At 37.5% G+C, this 20,509-nt stretch overlaps 1 protein-coding gene across 4 annotated transcripts in view; it reads right to left on the bottom strand.

The window, feature by feature from the left end:
* Positions 1 to 16,870, bottom strand: part of LOC131426902 (protein pecanex) — a 39,213-nt gene extending 22,343 nt beyond the window's left edge. For 2 of the 4 annotated variants that reach the window (XM_058589661.1, XM_058589664.1), the window contains exons 1-3: positions 16,180 to 16,870; positions 8,452 to 8,621; positions 6,157 to 8,387 (exon numbers count right to left, since the gene is read on the bottom strand). In XM_058589661.1, coding sequence (XP_058445644.1) covers positions 6,157 to 8,387; positions 8,452 to 8,621; positions 16,180 to 16,332 — 2,554 coding nt within the window. In that variant the 5' untranslated portion in view covers positions 16,333 to 16,870. The remainder of the gene's footprint in view (positions 1 to 6,156; positions 8,388 to 8,451; positions 8,622 to 16,179) is intronic. The other 2 variants (XM_058589663.1, XM_058589662.1) reach the window with 2 other exon arrangements.
* Between the last annotated feature and the right edge of the window lie 3,639 nt (positions 16,871 to 20,509).

Raw genomic sequence — 20,509 nt, 5'->3', positions numbered from 1 at the left:
AACGAAAAACTTTTTCAACAACTGAAGAACGTAATAACTAACAAACAGCATGTTTTTTTCAAAGGCCGCTCAACTACAACAAATCTCCTTGAATTTGTGACATTCACTCTGAACGCAATGGACGCTGGCAACCCCGTAGAAACTCTTTACACCGACTTTAGTGAAGCTTTCGACCGTACTGACACACCATTACTTCTATACAAACTACAAAAATATGGCATAGAACATAGCCTTCTGGAGTGGCTTAAATCATACTTAACGAATCGTGTACAAGTAGTTTGCTTCCAAAACATAAACTCTGATCACTTAGGGGTTAGCCTATGTTTGTGCTTAGGGCACATAACCGTCAGTGCAGAGCAGTTCAAATTGAACTGCTTATTGCAAACTTAAACAGTTCAACTTGAACCGCTAAGCAGACGTAAAGTTAATGCTATTTGCAAAACACTTATATATTTGGTACCGAAGTACCACGACTGCTTAGCGGTTCAAGTTGAACTGTTTAAGTTTGCAATAAGCAGTTCAATTTGAACTGCTCTGCACTGACGAGTCTAAGACGAAACGTAAAGAAAAATAAACTCTGAACCAATTACTGTAACATCTGGCGTACCTCAGGGCTCTCACCTAGGGCCTTTTCTTTTTATTTTAAATATAAACGACATTTCCTTCATACTCAAAAATATAAAAATGCTTATATAAGCAGACGACATGAAACTCTTCATGGAAATGCAACTCAATAACTTTCAGTAGGAAAAACGAAACCCATTCTGTAGACATATTTTTAGGAAATCAAACAGTAGAAAAAAGTAAAATTGTACGAGATTTAGGTGTAGTCATGGACTCCAAACTAACATTTGTGGAACATTATAACACAATAATCAATAAAGCAATCAGTATGCTGGGCTTCACCAAACGCTTCAGTCATAATTTCCAAGACCCATATACTATAAAATTGCTATATAGTACATATGTCAGACCCATCTTGGAATATTGCAGCCTAGTATGGAACCCATATAACATTATTCACGAAGAACGCATTGAATCTATACAAAAACAATTTCTTTTATATGCACTTCGTAAATTAAACTGGACAGCATTTCCTCTACCATCATATGAAGCACGCTGCATGCTCATTAATGTACAAACACTCAAAGAACGCCGCGACTTTGCAATGCTTTATTTTATCAGCGACATCATTTCTCAACGCATTCAACCAGCTCCATTATTATCGCAATTAAATTTTTATATACCTAGCCGTCAACTACGTTCCAGGAAATTATTTTTAGAAAAACAAGCTAGAACAAATTATGCAAAATACAGTCCAGTCAATCGAATAATGCGCCATTACAATCAATACAGCGAACATCTTGACCTAACTATGTCAAAAATCAATTAAAATCTCAGCTTTGTCGTAGAAATAATGCGTAGTATGTAAGTGAACATTGTAAACAATTTATATGTAGTCTACATTTGCTTGACGAAATAAATAAAATAAATAAATAAATAAATAAGTTTGATAAAAGTAGTCGATCGCGTTCAGAAATAACGCTCAAGGGGCTGTCCATAAAAGACGTCACGTTTTTTTTTGACGATTTTTGACTCCCCATCCCCCCTTTGTCACAAATTGTCACTGAATCAAAGACCCCCCCCCCCCTATGTCACATGTCACGAATTCAAATTAAAAAAATTCATCTCAATACTTTCTCAATATGTATGACAAACCATACAAATATGAGGGAAAAATCGATTTATTACATGCTGTCATTAGATTAAAAAATATTCCTAAAACTACAAAATCATCGGAATTATTTTATTAATATCAATTATATAAATTAACAAAAGTATTTGGTTGGAATTGATGAAACATTTAAATAATCTGTTTTATTCCTCCTAGGGGTACACAGATATATTATTGTTTTAGGTAAAGAATAATATTTCCTTAGTGTATCATACAGGGCTGAGAAAATAAAGAAAATAAAGACCTCATCAAAACGAGATCACTGCCGAAGAATCTTTTCAAGATCAGTTGATCAGTGAACTTTAAATAACATCGATCAATATCGGTACTGATCTTCCGTCACACAATGGGTAGTGATTTTGAGCTAAAATGATTCTTGATTTATGTAAGTTCAATCATTGATTCGATTCGATAAGCTTTGATGTTGGTGGAGGAAAATCACATATGATCAAGATAAGACATGACATGATCTACGTCTGAAATTGTTGATCTCCCGCCCTTTTTCAAATGGAGTACAATTGAATAAACTGCATCAGAATCAGATAAGAGAAATTCTTATGATATACTATTATCAATACTAGAAAATCAAATTACTGAAAAATTGTCAGTGCATAACTTAAGTTAAACCGTTTGAAGGCGTCTTTTTCTTTTTTACTCATATTAGGCAAAATTTATTAATTTCGCTAAGTTACTCGCTCCTTCGTGCACTTTTGCTGATCACAACAGAAATGATTTCCTGTATTTACAATTTACAAGAAGAAGCTTTAACATCAACAAATACACATTTCCCTATAGAATGTGAACGTTTATTGTGGAGATGTTTTCAGGAAATAGGGCAAAGCAGTAATATAATTAGGTATTTCAAAAATGCGCTCATTGAAAATATTAGACGTCACATTCCTGAAACCTCCCCCCCTTCCCCCTGTCACATAAGGTCACGTTTTATGAAACACCCCCCTCCCCCTTGCGACGTGACGTCTTTTATGGGCAGTCCCCAATGTGCTCAAACACCGGGAAATTCCGAAGTGGTCCGGTTCTAATTTGGCTAGAATGTTGAAGATACCGAGAACAATAGTTTGTCGAGTGCTCAAAACCAAGCAGGAAACCCTTGAGAAGAAAACAACCGACCTAACGTCGTCCATAGTTACAGTGATATTACAAATCACGGAAATCCCTGATGTTCAAAGAATAAATTTTCCATTTCAGTTCACTACTTGGTTCAATAAACTTTGAATTGGTTATGGGTTCGGTAAATGCAACGAAAGCCTTGAAGATTCCAAAAACGGGCAAAGAAAAGTTGTGGATGTTTGATTGAACCAATTTCGGAGACTGGAAATTCCGGATTGACGCATTGATGGAAGACAAAACTTAGCTTACTGGACTGTCTAAAGAATGTCATTGGAAACGAGGAGTACACGAGAGAGCTTCCGCAGAACACAGCCTTCATTGACAGCCGAAACTTGAATAGCGAATGACCAGAGACCGGAAGTGCTAAAATTTGCTAATGCATCGAATATCTGAGGATCAACAGGACTACATCAAGGACAAACCAACGACAAAAGAAGCTTGGGACGCGTTGAAAAATGTATTTGAACATGTCGGAATCGTCGATAAGCTGTTCTTGGAGTTACGGTTGCGAAAAATGAAGACTGCCGGACTAAAAATCGAGTGAACCGTATGAAATTGAATTCTGACAAACGGTCGACCATTACGTTCTCGAAGGAAAAAGAGCCATTTCTTTTCGAATAGTTTCTGGAAGGATCCCCGATAGTCAGGACGACGCGTGTTAAAGACCTTGGTGTTTTTCTCAATAATCAACCGGCCTTCAAGCAACACATCAGCTATTTAGTTTCTAAAACTTCTCGCAACTTTTGTAATGAGGATGACTAAACATTTTACAAACGTACACACTCAAATGAGATTCTTCAGCTCGGCGTAATGAAATACTGAATTAGATCGGCAACACGACATTGTTCAGTAATCCATATGCTATTTTCCAAAATTCGGTAATGTAATATTCTGATATCTCGGTAAAGCGCGTTCTTTCGCCGAAGTTTGGAAAAATATTGAGCTGAGCTTGTCAGTAAATATACAAATATACCGAAATCAACAAATCCGTTTGGCGAGATTTCGAATAGTGTTTTAGCTTTAATTGAAACTTGGTGAAACACTTGTCATTTAGTGTCTATTGTCGAATGTACAAAACATCACGTAGCCATTGCTGGAGGAGCGGGAAAATAATATATATTGGATGAAGGTAAGAGATTCTCATATTTCTTGAAAAGATAAGTGAAATAAACTCTGCTTTTCATATATATATATACTTACAAAAGTATTCTTATTTCCAGGTAGACGTGTTGAGGAGCACTGGAAATAATTGTCTTTAACCGTGATGTTTTCATTTGAGGTTTGCTTTACTTTTTTGTATACTGCATTAAAACGGACATTAATAAAACATCCCCTTTCCTCAACCTTAGCATTTGTGATATTTATTTCATGCAATAATAAAGAAAAATTCATTATTCGATCAGCCGAGCTAACAGCAAAATTGCTGCTGACAAGTTCGGCAATAATTGACAGTTAACAAATTTGGTATTGCCGAGATTCTCAGTAATTATTATGTTGCCGAGATGATTACCGATCTCTCGGCTGTGCAAATCTCGGCACTTTTTTGCCGAGATCCAGCAATAAAATTTAAGTGTGTATACTGCTTAAAATATATGTACTGCTCACTTGTTCGTTCAACTCTGGAGTACTGTTCTGTCGTTATGAATCCTCACTAGCTGAACGAAGCTCATAGAATTGAATCCTTACAACGCAGATTGATTCGCTTCGCTCTTCGGCGTTTACCGCCGAACAATTCTCACCAACTACCAAGCTACGAAAGTCGCGGGTTACTAATCGGTCTCGATACACTATAAGTTCGACGAGATGTTGCACGTGCTTTATTAATAGCAGATGTTTTAAATGATAAGATTGCTTTGCTCCGCGAAATTAATAATAATGGTTACAGGTTTTGGGATCCTAGAAATAAGAGGATTTTCACTTCTCGCGATGTTATGTTCGACGAAAACAAAAAATCGATTTACAATGATGTACCAGAAAAGGCAACATATGAATCAAAGGATGACATTTAACACGTTGTCGAAAAGGAAATTGTACCAACAGAGCTCCGGCTAGCTGAGAATGATCCGATAAGAGAAAACGTTGCGATGAATGAGGAGTATGAGAAATCAACCGGCACGCTCCCTTCGCAATCTGTTTGTAGGCATATGCCCGCAGAGGCTTTCACGAGGCATAGCGAACGGGAGTACAAAAGTCTCGGTAAGTTTAACTATTTAGTCACTGTTTTGAAGCAAATACTAGTGTCCAATGTTCCGCAGGTTTTTCTAAAGATGACCATGATGGATTTCACATTGAACGCAGAAGCGTACGTAGAGGATCTATCGCCAAACATAGACGGTCTTAAGAAACGAGGGGACTGGAAGGGATTGGAAGTATGCAATCGACAGTGATATTCCAGTTAGAATGAGATCAAAGTGGAAACGTAGATCACTACAAAGCGCGCCTGGTGGTTGAAGTATACTCGCAATGAAAGGGATTCGCTTTTGATGAAACTTATGAAACACCTGTACCCTAATTAACCACAGTTAGAACGCTTCTGACTATAGTAAATACGAAGAAGTTTTTCATTCACCAGATGGACGAGAGTACTGACTTTCTTAACGGTTCAATGAAAGAGAAAATAGCACCAAACTGTCAACAACTTCGCCCAAATTAGGCTCTAGTCAAGCGGAAACTCTTAGAGACTAAGACTAAGATGGAGAATCGTCACCGAGGGCGTATCTGCGGATACCGTATGAAATGGTGGGTATACCACAGAAAATTCGAGAATTTTACCGAAAAAAAGAATTAACATTTTAATAAATTGTTTCTAATGTACACATAACTCTATTATTCTGAAATAAACAATCGGTTTTGCTGAATCATTGTGTAATCATTTTTGCTGCTATTAATTTGGTGTCCGAAATTTAACGTGAACGCAAGCGTTCATTCGCAAGCATTGGTGCAAAATTATCGTTTGGCGCGATTTGGCCAGCTACCACTACTACAAGGTGGCAGTCGATTTGGTCCCCAAGCTACTGAGGCATCCGAATTGCCCATAATTTCGACCCATCGAAAAACACTGGGCAATTTCAAAGCGGAGCGATAGTCAAGAACAATTAACAAATGCTGGCAAAATTAAATAAATGCGCTGATTTTGTGCCCGTTTCCACTGTGCGGGTGCCCATGGGTTCCATCAAGAGGTTCGAGATATGGTTCGAACTGGAAAAAGGTTACTATCTTGTGCTGTTACTTTAAAGTTCATGATGAAATTTGTGCCTACCAATTTACTTCTAGTTAGCCTTTAGCACACTTACTTGATCCACTTTTTTCGCGTTCTAACTCTTTTCGGGCATTTTCTTCCATCGTTTTCGGTTCCCTCCCGGGCAACCATGGAACCACCCCGTCGCCATCAATGGCACCATCATACTCCAGCCATTTGTCTTGCTGTTTATTCTGTCCACTAGCCGCCAGTCCAGGCACTGAATCGTTCGCCGAACCTGATGCCGATTTGGTCATAACACCTTCACTCATCCCCAGTTGTCCCGGACGGTCCTTCGTAATGAGTAGATCTTTGGAGCTGGCACTCGCCTGTTCCCAATCGCTTGACGAAGGACCACCGGTTTCCTCGAAGCCTGTCTTCACCGGAGAATCTTCGATGGTGTTGGTAGAGGATTTTTTGATCATTTCGATAGCTTTGATTTCGATTGATTTCGGTAGCTTCATGGATACGATGTCAGACTCAGACAAAGGAATGATGCAGGAAGGATTCTTAGCTTCCACGATCACTGGTGGGGCCCGGTTTCGCGGCTCAAGCAATGGTGATCTGGAACCAGCATTGTTTTCCGTGTCGGAATCAGTCGATTGAAGTGCTGGCTGATCGAGATCCGATTCAGTATCCTGTTCGACATCCTCCAGCTCTGTTCCGGTGCCCTGGCGTGATGCCTGCGACTGCGAAGGTGGATTGCTAGATTGCTGAGAATGCTGTCGACTTATCGCGGAGGAGCCAGGATACTGGTGATGGTGGTGGTGACGATGAATGTGAATCGTATGAACACCTTCACCTTCACTGACAACCCCTCGAAGGCGATCGATAGTTTCATCGTCATCCTCATCCTCCTCATCGTCATCATCATCGTCGTCATCGTCGCCCTCATTGTCATTACCATCATCATCATCATCATTTTCACCTGCATTGTCCGAGTCGGAATTTAATTCAAAATTGTCAGGTTTTTCGGATTGATTCTTTACCGGAGTGCTTTCATCCGCTTGCTCTGCAATCGGATAAACCGGTTCAACATTCGATGAGTTGGCATTCGCAACCGAAGCCAACATCATCAACCCGATGGTGCTCTCTCCGTTTGCTTTCGGAAACAGATTGAGATGTGGATTCCGCGAAAGACATTTACTAGGCGGAGGAATTACCGTGTGCTGTGGATTTCGCAAGGTTTGTCCCCCTATCACTTCGACGCTGTTCGGATGAGTCGGGGCCAAATTAGAGATCGATGACGGACTACAGGTTTCCAGTGCTGCACTTTTAATTCGTCGAACCGACGTCAGCGACCGTGGTAAGGGACGAACCCCGGAAGCAGCCGCATTCACATTCGAATGACGTCTATTTTTTCCCGAAGATACTCCGAACGAATTGCCCACCATGGTCGGTAACTGCAGGGCCGACATTGTGCTATTCGAATCCCGACGAATCGGGGTTGATTGTTGCAGCTGGTAGATCTTGCTCGTCGTTTCTCCGGGAATATTTTCAACCGCCAACTGCACTGCCGACTTTGTGTAGCTATGATCCATATAGAGATCGGGATCGAGATTCTGTAGCGCTAGCAGATGATGGTGATGGTGGTGATGATGAAACAGCGAGGTGTTTGATTTGTTGTTTTGATCATCCGAACTCAGATGTCTGTGAAGCTGGGCACTTCCGGTGGCCGCTTCATCCGCAATACCCATGCCGATTTTTTCCGAGTCTAGAGAGATTTGTCGTTGCAGTTGGCTGTTCATGAAACGTTGTTTCCGCTTCGATTTGTATTGGTGTCTGCGCAGAGTGGCACTCTTTTTTCCACCATCTTTCGTCGTTTCGCCTCCGACGGCACCGTCTTCTGCGTCAACCGATGCTTTCTCCCTTCCATCACTGCCCTGATTGTCAGCGTTCAAATCCAACGACTTTCCTTGATTGGGTGTACTCAAGGAGCGCTTGTGGGTTGACATATTGCCAGTTTCCGTCGGTAGTGTTTGTGCCATCGATCCGAGTGCTACGGCTTTTGAAAATATGCCAACGTTGCTGGGTCCATCCGCTGCTGAACCGCTACCAACACCATTACTGTCACTAGACTCGGAACTGTTCTTCCGATGTACATCCACTTTCAGATCGATCGTGCTGGCAGCTTGCTCCTGATAGTCGATGGAAATTGCACTGTTGGCACAGCTTATTTCGTCACTGTGTCGCTCTACCGAAGTTCGCGAGGACATATCCACCGGAGGCGTTTCCACCACTTCGGCCGTTCGGATGATTTGCATCTCAATACCGGCATCGTCATCCCTAGAAGCAAAACCAGAAATGATAAGTTGAACAATGCGTGTGTACTAATAACTATTCCACTTACCCGGATGCTTCACGGGCAGGTTTCGCCGGTTTCTTCAGGTTCGTGTCGGACATGGTTCGTGCCTTGTCGTACATTCGATGCAGCGCCACATTGATGAACTTGAAGAAGCTTATGATAATGGCGATCAACACGCAGTAGATGCTCCATACCAGCACCGTGGTAGGAAAATACTGAGAAAAAAATAACAAGAATTTTAGAATAGAATTAAAAATGAACACCAGATCAGGAACAACAATTGAAATTATTATTCGAAAATAGAACATGAATCGTTTCAGTTTTAGGTACCTAAAATTTGTACCATTTCACTGTAATGTTTTCAGAAAGTACAAGTGATCATTCCCAATTACATGCCAAAAATTTTCAATTATTCAACTACTTCAGAGATAGAAAATAAATCCTGATTATACTCAATTGAATAATCTCTGCAGTCCTATAACCAGCACTGTTACAACCGTAGCTGGTACGTCTTCTGGGTAATCGAAGTAAAGCACCGTACAGAAAATACGGGGTCATTGAGCTTCGTAGAGCAATACGAGACCATCAATTTTATCGTTTCAAGGTATCAGTTATAACTAAAATGCTTGCCGTTCTTGTAGTGTATCGAGACCAATTAGTAATCCGCGACTTCCATAACTTGAAGTGTTACGTGGTCACGGCAAAGAACGAAGCGAATAAATTTCCTTCACGTTTTTCGCATCTTACATCTTACTGTTCGGATTTCTCTTGAAAGCTTGAACTACCCGCTTGTGATTCTTTTTGCAATACGAAAATCCAGTTTGGACACTTCTGTCCTGCAAAATCTTGCAAAAGATCTAGTTTGTAAGAGTGTCTGTCGAAATGAGAAAAATCTGGAGCATTGACAATTCTGCATGCCATATCATCAGTTTTCAGTAGTATTAGATAACCACACAAAAATGCCCTCGGCATTTTAGACCTGCTTATGCCTTCAAACCTATATTATAAGTTTTAAAAAAGTCACACAAAAACTCAAAAGTTTGCGAAAATGTTTGATATAAACAAACATCAAAGTGTAAAATTCATGACGTCTGTGTTCACACATCGAATTTCATTCCATAACAGTTCGGCTGAAAAGTTCGTATCGTTTAATAGAAACACACATTTTTTGCCAAAATTCGTTTTTATTATTCAACATAATTGCCATCAGAGGCGATACAGCGATTATAGCGATCTTCCAACTTTTCGATACCATTTTTGTAGTACGATTTGTTCTTGCCTCAAAATAGGCCTCAGTTTCAGCGATTACCTCTTCATTGCTTCTAAATTTTTTACCAGCGAGCATTCTCTTGAGGTCTGGTAATAGTCACTGTTGATAATTTTTCCCTTTCCAAGGTAGTCGATGAAAATTATACCATGCGAATCCCAAAATACAGACACCATAACCTTACCGGCCGATTGTTGAGTCTTACCACGCTTTGGGTTCGGTTCATCGCGTGCAGTCCACTCAGCTGACTGTCGATTGGACTCCGAAGTGAAGTGATGGAGCCATGTTTCGTCCATTGTTATATATCGACGAAAAAAATCGGTTTTATTTCGATATAACAGCTCCAAACACTGCTCAGAATCATCAATTCGTTGTTGTTTTTGATCGATTGTGAGCTCACGCGGCACCCATTTTGCACAAAGCTTTCTCATATCTAAATATTCGTGAATAATATGTCCAACACGTTACTTTGATATCTTTAGGGTGTGAGCTATCTCGATCAACTTCATTGAAAATCATTTTGTGGATTTTTTTCACGTTTTCATCGGTAACAGCCTCTTTTGGACGTCCACTGCGTTCATCGTATTCGGTGCTCATATGACCAGTACGAAATTTTGCAAACCACTTACGAATTGTTGCTTCGCTCGGTGCAGAGTCTGGATAACACTCATCAAGCCATTTTTTGGTATCGGCGGCACTTTTTTTCATCAAAAAGTAGTGTTTCATCAACACACGAAATTCCTTTTTTTTTCATTTTTTTCACAATAACAAAAGTAGCTACACTAAAAATGCAATATCTCACAAACTAATAATCAGACAGCTGTCAAATTTATACACGTGTATGTGACAAAAAATATCACTCGATTTTCTCAAACTCAGATTCAAAGGTCTTATAGTCCCATGGATCGCTATTGAATTTTATCCCGATCCGACTTCCGGTTCCTGAATAACAGGGTAATATGCACCAAAAAATGGAAAAAATGTCTTTCACTTTTCTCAGAGATGGAGAAACCGATTTTCACAATCTTAGATTCAAACGAGAGATCTAATCTATGACAAAATGCGCACTCAATTTTCACGGAAATTTCTCAACCGATTATTACAAACTAAGATACAAATGAAAGCTCTTGAAATTTGTTGAAATGTCCCACGGAAAGTTGATCCAAATCTGACTTTTGGTTTCGGTACTACAGCGTGATAAGCAAAAACTTTTCAATTTCATGAGGATTTTTTTCAAAAGAGATGCAAATTTTTATAAAACTCGCTGGTAAATTGATCTAGTTGGCAGACCTTGTTAGTTAGTGGATATATAAATTTACTTTGAGACTACTGGTTCCCGGTTTCCGTTCATCATAATCCAAGCTTGTACGACCATCTTTGAAGCGTTTATACCACTCGTATGCCTGTGTTTTTCCTAGACACGATTCACCAAAAGCTTTTTCTAACATTTTCAACGTTTCGGAACACTTAAACCCATTTGCAACACAAAATTTGATGCATGCACGTTGTTCTAAATTTTCATCCATTATAAAAATCGCCACACGAAAATTTGTATAGACGCCAAACAAAAACTAATCGTACGATATGCGTCAAAATTTGACAGAATGTGTATAAAAGTGTTGCCAACGTTGAGAGAATAAAAGTTTACCGATTGGACAAGCGCGGGAATTTTAAAATGAAAATTCCGGTTCTTTTTTGTTCATAAGGTATACCAAAGAATTCAAGTTTGAAAAAAAATCTTGACAGAATCTTCTAGTGATGTTTTTGAAAATATAAGTAATATGAGAAACGCATCATTACACCACTAGGTTTTTTTTCTAAGCACTTACAGTGAACTTCTGGTATACTACGGATTTTACATTATTTCTCCACAAACATATAAGCATTATATTTCCAAATTTCTAATGGTTCGACATGCAGGTTTCATGATGTTAGGAAATAATATGATGTTGAGTTTCGAACTTGTAGCCTATTTCAAAATTTAAATACATTAATGAATGAGTTTGACAATTTCATTTTTCATGTCACGTTTATCGGTTATGTCTTTTACACAACCCTCTAATCTTGTTTTAAATATAAATATGAACAAGTTTTATTTTTTACGGCATTTTTTTTAATATATAGTAAGACCCTTCATCTTTTAATAATAATTAGCAAATTTGAACAGCTATGCACTGATGAGTCAAAGATGAAACGTAAACATATTGAATTAGTAAAGTTTTGGTTCTGTGGATAAGTTTGAGAGATACCTCAAATTACCCAACGCTCAATTTTCTCGATGATGGCTAAGCCGACTTCAACAATCTTAGGCTCGTTAGAAAGCTACTATTGCATCGTAGATCAAGTTCGAAGATCAAATTGTTGACACATCCGGTTCCGAAAATGTAATGGTTTCAATTCTTTCAGAAAGTGACTAATTTTCAATTTCAAATGTATTACTGCGGATACTTCTGGTTTCGGGAATGTTGTTGGAATATTCGTGTCAGAAATTGGCTTTTCAAAAAAAATATGTTCTAATTAGACTGTTTGCGGGCAAAGAGAAAGGCGTTGTTATCACATCCCTAGGTTGATTAGGAAAATGCGGGTGTTTCCAGAATCTACGGCACTCAAACGACCATTAGTAATGTTGGTGCAAACCGAGGCCAACATCGAAGCAATAGAGGCCTTAAAGAAAATACTTTGTTAAGCATCATGACTTCAACTGGATATCTTTTCTGCGAAATTTCGAGCTCGCGTTCTTTTCACGAATTGATTCGTGGTCATATGACAAGGATAATGAACATTAATTTAGTAAATATTGAACGTTGGTGGTTTTTATAAACGAAGAAAATAAGATCTCAAATTAAAGAATATTGTGCCTCGAATATTAAGATTTTTTTATCAAATCAGCTCCTATTTTCTTTGCTCTTTGATTCAAATACATTTGATATTGAATTCAAAGTAGATTTTTTTTATTCTACAAGCAAATATAAAGTTTTAATATATTGTGGTTCGAACTAAAAATAAATATTTTATTTGAACCTAAATCTAATTTTTTACTTGGAATCAAATACAATTTTTATTTGATTCGTGGCAAAAAGGTTTTGTTTCTACAGTCAGGCGACCGTACGAACGTGTGTAAATTCAATGCTAGATTTTGTAGAATGTTGGTTTTTGAATCTAATTGTTCACAGATAATATTAATTATGCATTTTTAATAAATAAGCGTATTAAAAGTTCAAATATAAGTATTAGCTGTGTGCTTCTTATGAGAAATCAATTTGCGCTGTTCCCGGAGATTACCTTCAATCTCGAATGCTTCAAAGTCTTCGAAATAGCATCTATTATGCCATTTGACTCAATATATTCTTGAAGGTGAAATAGCCAAGGAATCGAAACAGCTAAAAAATTCAATAAGATCATCTAAGTAGTTTACTATTATTATTGATAGTACCTATTTACAGACTCATTTATTTCGAAAATTATTTTAAACAATCTCAAAACATATTTAATTCAAATACATTTAGTATAATGATCAAGAAATGTGAATTAAATTTTTTTTTTTACTTCTACTTACTATTACTTTTTCAATAAAACTTTTGAATTTGAAATTTTAATTCAAAGATAGTTTTATTTGATTCAAACGAATGTTTTGCAAGTTGGTATTCGGATCTAATATGTTCTATTTCTCTGCGTGTGCAATTTACACATGACGAATTTTGAAGAATGAACATAAGAGATACAGAGCACATTGCCTAATGGTGTTTGAAAATAACTTTTTACTTATGAGCGATAATATGCGCATTTTTATTGGGACTACATTTATCATGCATACATACAAACGGCTAATATTGTGATCCACGTAATTTGTAATTCTACAAAGACAAACATTTCAATTTGCAACTAATCCCCGGTCAGCAATTGAAATCTATGTTTACGGTTCATACGATATCAATCTATCCCTGATCTTTCTGATTATTATAAATATTCTTTCCGAAAGGAATTTACCAGATCAAAACGAATACATGTATGTTCAAGATCTTCCTGAATCAAGTTAATTCGAATTTGTAACCTATTTCAGACATAAGCCGGATATCTTGAAACCAGCTAACGAGGAATCGTGAATTTCTAGCGACCCCAATCAAATCTCATCCGCGATTTTCCTTCACCTGGCGAAATTTTCAGATATACAATTAGGTATAAGGAGACCTTCTGTCTGCAGAGTTCTTGTGAAGTCTTACGGAATGGATCGAAGTTTACTAATCTGGCAGTTCCCATTTTACTCTATAAAAATGCTCTGAAACCCTCAAACCTGTTTCCAATGCATCATATTCAATCCGCAAGATTTTCTAATTTCAAGGCGGAGATCCTTCGGCGATCTTGTTAAACATTAGAACATCGGATTTTAAGCGTAGATCTGATATAATTTTTCTTTTAATTATTGTGAAAACTACCTAAAGTTTTCTGAAATTGCTTGAAAACATTCGGAGTCTATTGAAATTCGTTAAATTTGCAGGTAAATTTTAAATTTGAGTTTTTGTTCTCACGCTAATAATTTTGCCATTGTTCATTTACTCCTATGCTGTATTTGTATCGAATCGAAATGTTTCGATTGATGCTAAATTTTTGTCGTGAATACGACTTACTTTACTTACTTTACTATGGGGCGCCTTTTCAAAATCTACCCTCTGAGAGAGTGATAAGTTTTTGATAGTGAATATCTCTTGTTGTATCTAACGAATCAACATAATTTTTGCTACATGCCATCGGAAATATGATCACAACTTTATGATAAAATTTTCAGTTGTGTGACATAATCTCCAATAATACAAAATTCAACTTTTCTTAAATTTTTGGTATAAAATAGTATCAAAGAGGATAACTCATAAGGCGCGTTTGTCTTTCTCGTATTTTTAAAACTCATAGCTCAGTGATCTGTGAAAGGATTTACATAATCTTACTACCAATAGAATCGAAAATTTTCAACTTAAACGTGTATAGCAACAGCATTGAAGTATTTCAATAGTACACTATTGAAAAACCTGTCTCATTTGACCCATGTAAATACCAGCCAATCAGATTGCGTTCTGAGGAAGAGAACAAAATATCTGCTGTTGTACAACAAATCGTTGGAGAAAAATGTTCCGAACAGTGCTTAATATCGTAGTGAGTTCCACAATTGCATTGGCGAAAAAACAACGAAAAGAGGTGAAGACGGTGAAGAGCATCAGCCGTTCTAATGGCTCTAAAAGTCTTCTAAAGAACTATTAGGATTTCTTCTTCGCAAATCGAAGATAAAAATCCTCAGTTTAGTGCAAAACTGCAAATCTAGAATTGTTTGATTAGATTTGTGCACTTTTCGCTGTGTGAAATTCACAGTAATCGAGATCAAGTGAAGCCTTCTTTGTTTTTGCGAAAAATGTGAAAAAAAGGAATGCTTGCATAATTCATACAATTGAACAACTAATTGATATTCGGAAGCGTTAAGGAACATGCCAGTTGTTTTCGTATTCACGACATCCTGTTATGTCTTTGACATTACCCACCCGCCTTTTTATTTTGTATTTCGAACGAGTTCAAGTTTTCCATACAAAAACATCACTTGATTTTAAAAACAACCAAAATTGTATTACTACCATACAAGTAAATACTAGGACAATCAAAACGAATTCAAGGTAAGACGCCATAAACAAAAATAACTTTATTCAAACGTCATTCATTTTAACCTCCAGTGCTCTAGAAAGATAAGCAATGCAATCGCACCATAAGAATTTATTGAACATTTTCAGCAATACAGTATAGATCTTGCTGATAATATGGAATGGAAAGATATTGAACGTCTTTTAACGTACTCAACAAACAGCTAGCAATTGTAGTCAATACCGAAGTGAATCAAAGTTTTCGTTAAATGTTAGTAATAAGTCTGTCGGATCTAAATACAAATTGTAATAGAAAATAAATTCCATACATCTAACGCGACGATAAAATTTCTTTGTTTTCGTAATTGAATTTGTAAATGTTAGAATCTACAGCCATAAAATTTACACACGTAGGTAATCTAGAACGACAAACTAGCCGTGGGTACGCAGTGAAAGTTGTTTTTTTCCTTTTCTCAGTGCAACCACAAATAAGCGTGGTTTGCCATCACGGAAATGCACTTGCAACTGAACCATTCACTTGCTCGTTCACAATAAAAATAATGAGCTAATAAACGAAAGACGTTTATCCGCCTTCGAGTGTGCAACTCGACTCCCAATACAGCTTCAATACTTGCTACACAGTGTGAAGTTCGCAAATGGTTGAACAGCTGCTTCAACCGGATTCACTAGAAAAAAAAAGACAATGCCGACTGTACGGTTCGCAATAGCTCGGAACTGGAACCGATCCGAAAAGTGAAAAGTCACTAATAAGCTAACGGATCCGGCAGCATCTCAGGCACAGTTATGTGCGACATGTTTTTGTTGTTTTTTTTTGCCTGTATCTCCGAAGTTTAGTAATGATGAGGTAAAATAACCACGCAATCATACCATGTAGATGATGAAAGGCAGGAACAGCAGGAACAACCAGATGTACAGATGGACTGCATTGCAGAACACATTCTGGTGCACGTCGTAGAACCATCCGCCGGTCAAGCTGGCCAGTACGCCTTGTCGTAGAATTTCCAAGGTTTGTGACCCCATTGCCGAAGGTTCATTTCATAATATTCTCTCGCGCTGCGTTCGACGTTCACCTTCCTACGCACTGAAACACTTGCTTTTTTTCTACAACTACACAAAAGACGACCTTTCACCAAGGTCCATTTTTCCCGGTGCACTTTGCAATTCTCACAAATACTAGTTCTTTTTCACGTTAAATTCTTACAGCACTATGGAAAAATCCGGAAATGTTAATAGGTGACAATCTACGAAGAAAAATAAACCATTTTTCTCATCGCCTTCCTACTATATTGGGGCCTTCGCTAGCGCTACTTGTGTGCAGCAGAAGTGCTGCAATAGCAAAAACTTTCGTCTTACTGAAGGCGATTTTTTATCGCCCAAACTCGATCCATTTTGTGCAAACTTTACATCAGTTTCACTGAATTTGATGGCAGCTGTGATAAATAATCAAGTAAGCATGCAATTTTGCTTCCAGATAGACCTTTTCGGTCCGATAATACACAATTTTAAAATCTTACAAACGACACTACTTTCATTCACGATTCACTTTACAAATTTCAAGACTTTTTCCTTCTCTTGCAACGTTTGACGGTTAGTTTGACAGTTCAAACGCAAAGTTTCGCGTTTCGCAAAGTACCGATCAAAAATATTTACCAATGTGTTTTGGTTGGAGTTCACTGCAATTTTAAAATTTTTCACTGAACATTCTGCTACATTTAAATGTCAATTAGAAGCAACATTAGAGATAGTTCCACGAAAAACATGATCTTTTAGTGTCTAGTAATAGGTCGAGAAGCAAAAGAGAAAATCTGTCATTTGCAGACAAGATCATTTTCTAAAGCGGGTGAGATCCGAAAACGAGTGATATAATTTTTAATGAACGTGTAAGGATAGTAGGGTAACAGAGGTATTTTGGCCACTTCATATATTTTGGCCCACCTAACAAACTATATGGATTCAATCGATCTTAGGTAACCATTGTTGCATCAGTTTGAAGCTAATCACATTAAATTACCTATTGCGAAAGGATTTTTCAAAGATATTAAAACATTTGGTGGATATTTTTACAAAGTGGGCCAAAATAAAATCGATCCTAAAGCGGGCCAAAATACCCCTGTTACCCTATACAAATCTGGAATGTACTTTGTAGTAATTAAAAATGACATTAATAATTCTCGTGTAAATGAACCCGCATAATTAAAAATACTATCTTTACCTAGAAAAATATATTGCAAAATTCAATAAATTCCTGGCAATTCTTACAAACTTGTTTGTTAATACAGTGACAATAACAATTTTGGTTTGATTCAACCGATTTTTTCTTGAAACAAACAAAATTTGTCTAGTAAAAACAAGAATATTTTGTTTGAAAACACGATGATTCAACGATTTTCGAATAACTACATAGTACTACAGTACTACTACAGCATACACAATTGATTCACAATTAGATCTATCGGTTACAATACATTTTATTATATATTAACAAGATTTTTTTCATTTCCAACGATTCAATATATTGTTTCTACTATTCTACAAATGAATTTATTGTACACGTGGTGTTTAAACATTATGCAAACTGTACATTTGATTGCTTTCCAAGAAAACATGTATGAGAAAATTTTATGATTTGAATTGTTACGATACTTAACAACCTAAACATTCTATTGTAAAAAGCATGTTTACAATTAATTGAATAGTGTATAACAATATATTGAAACATTTTTCAATGGTCAAAACAAAATTGTGGAAGGTTTTGTAACAACAAATCGTATTTTCAACAATATTTTTTATTCGGGATCGTACACCGATGACCGTTTGTTGTTATAATATTGTCAAAGAGAACTGACAGTAAACTTTTTCAAAAAAAGCTGTGTAAAGCATACAAGTAAAAATCCGGTAAAAATCACCGTTGCACACGACTTTGCACGCATGAATTACCATTGTATGAAAGCTCGAACGCAAGAGCCCATATAGGATCACTGGGCTGTTCGAAGCGTCTCTACAGGAGAATTGCTACTTGGATTGCTCACAAGATTCAATCAGTGCCATAAAAGAGAGACGGATATCATCTCAGCAACAAAAACTGGCATGGTTCATTTAATATAGAATGGGCACCAGTGCGAGCCCGGCCCAGGTTGGCGGTTTAATGCATAGGACACTGGTCTTACAAGCCAGTTGTCGTATGCTCGAGCCCCGACCTGGAAGGATTCTTAGGTCAGTAGGATCCATAGTACTAGCCATGCAATGATTCTGTACACTAAGAATCGGCTGCGAAGTCTGTTAAAACAGAAAGGCCAAATTCCACAAAAGGAATGTAATGCCAAGACTTTGACTTGACCAGTGCGAGAGCGAATTCCTCTCGATTACCCGTCTGAGCATCACGGGTTAACACGCTGCTGTGGGGATTCGCTCTGAAGCAACAAACGGTCGCTCATTCTCATTTTACGATCCGATTCCATACAGGCAGTGGATAATTGCAATAGAATCATTTTACTATTGCCGCTTATTCTAAGATGTGTCTATGGAAATGTCTGTGAATGCTCCACACAAGGTATTTGAAATATTGTCACCTACCATGAGAATCATCAAGTCGAATCATTGATTAGATTTTCTGCGATAATTGTCAACTTGCGATTCTCTCTTGGTAAATTCCACACAGCGCCGATGAGCTTGGAGCGAAATCAATCTTCAGTTCAGCAACGCCATCGCACGGCATTACATTCAACATATCATGTCAATTGTATGGGTGCGCAGTGCTGCTATTTTGGCGCGCACGAATTTGAAATTTCTCTCCCCTACTCCTATGTACTAGATTCGATGCGGACTCGCCTGAGGGCGTCACGCTCGCAAAAAAGGATGTTGCCAATGATTCGTTCGGGAAAAGTGAGAGCTGGATATCTAGTTAATATGGTGTCTTTGATGGTATGCTATGGTAAGGAAAATTTCAGTTATTTATAATAATCATAAAAAAATTTAGTTGGATCATCTGACATGAAAGCACTACGGCTATTATCATTATTTTGTAGTTTTGAAAGGTTTTATTTTATATCAGTGGCGTACCGAGGAAATTTGACGCCCGGGCAAAATTACATTTTCCGCCCCCATTGTTCGTTTAGAGAGGAAATTAAATCTTAACTCTTCATCTCCGGAAAAATGACTTGGACGAGCAAAAAAAAGGTCCCAAGGATTTGTTTGCCGCCTCCCTAAAAACGTTGCCCCCGGAAATATATACCGTGGTGTAGAAACAGAGGCGATGTGTTACTGAGCGACCCTAGTTGATTTTGTCGAACCGCATCGGTCGTCATCAGACAATTCTGCACCATTTGCATGAACCGAGTAAGCCGAGTGAACACATTAGTATCGTCGGGTCGATGCTGCCCGATAGCGATCTATGGATAACACTCGTTTACATTCTTTTGATGAAAACACTACATTCTGAATAAAATATTAAAAAATGCATTGATTACGAAAAACCTGTTTTAATCTACCAAGTTGTGTGATAAAACTTTTCTCATATTACTTAAATTTTCCTAAAAATTACGAAAGGTTTCCAAAAAAAACATTTCATTGAATCTTGAATGAAACAAGAAAGATTTTCTGGGCATAACTAGCATAACCTTTCCTATTGTACACAGCAATAAATAGCAACCTTCAGTAGCAGCTTATTATTCAGCTACAGCTTACAGGCCGATAAGTCTTTTCATTTAGGACTAAGTTTGCAAAAATCGGCTTAGCCATCATTGAGAAAATGAAGTGATCTTCGTTTTTTTGAGTCGCTATAGCCTATAAATTGGAACTGCTGTGAGTCAAATTTAGATTAATTTTTCCATTTTGTATATCGTCACTCTAAATTACGATTTGCAACTTTAATCACACTTCATCATGTATTTCTAGAATAGTAGTTTATGAAACCATAAGACCTATCATTAGAATCAAAGCTTACCCATTTCTGAGTTTGTTAGTTACTAATTTTGTTGCCTACATATACAGGCACACGCAGACATTTTCTAATCTCGACTAACTGAGTCGAATAATTACCCTCGTTCTTGTTTACGGCCGTATGCGATACGTTCGCAAGTATATCAAATTCGTATTCCCGTTTACGTTCGAATCAATCACACTTTTAAAAATCGTACATGCATTAAAACAACGCCCATCCAACTTCAAACTATCAGTTCTGGTACAGATTTTAGTTGTA

This window comes from Malaya genurostris, chromosome 2, assembly GCF_030247185.1.
Source record: "Malaya genurostris strain Urasoe2022 chromosome 2, Malgen_1.1, whole genome shotgun sequence".
Lineage (NCBI taxonomy): Eukaryota > Metazoa > Arthropoda > Insecta > Diptera > Culicidae > Malaya > Malaya genurostris.
Note: the sequence above shows the minus strand (reverse complement) of the source record. Positions and strands in the feature narration are given on the sequence as shown.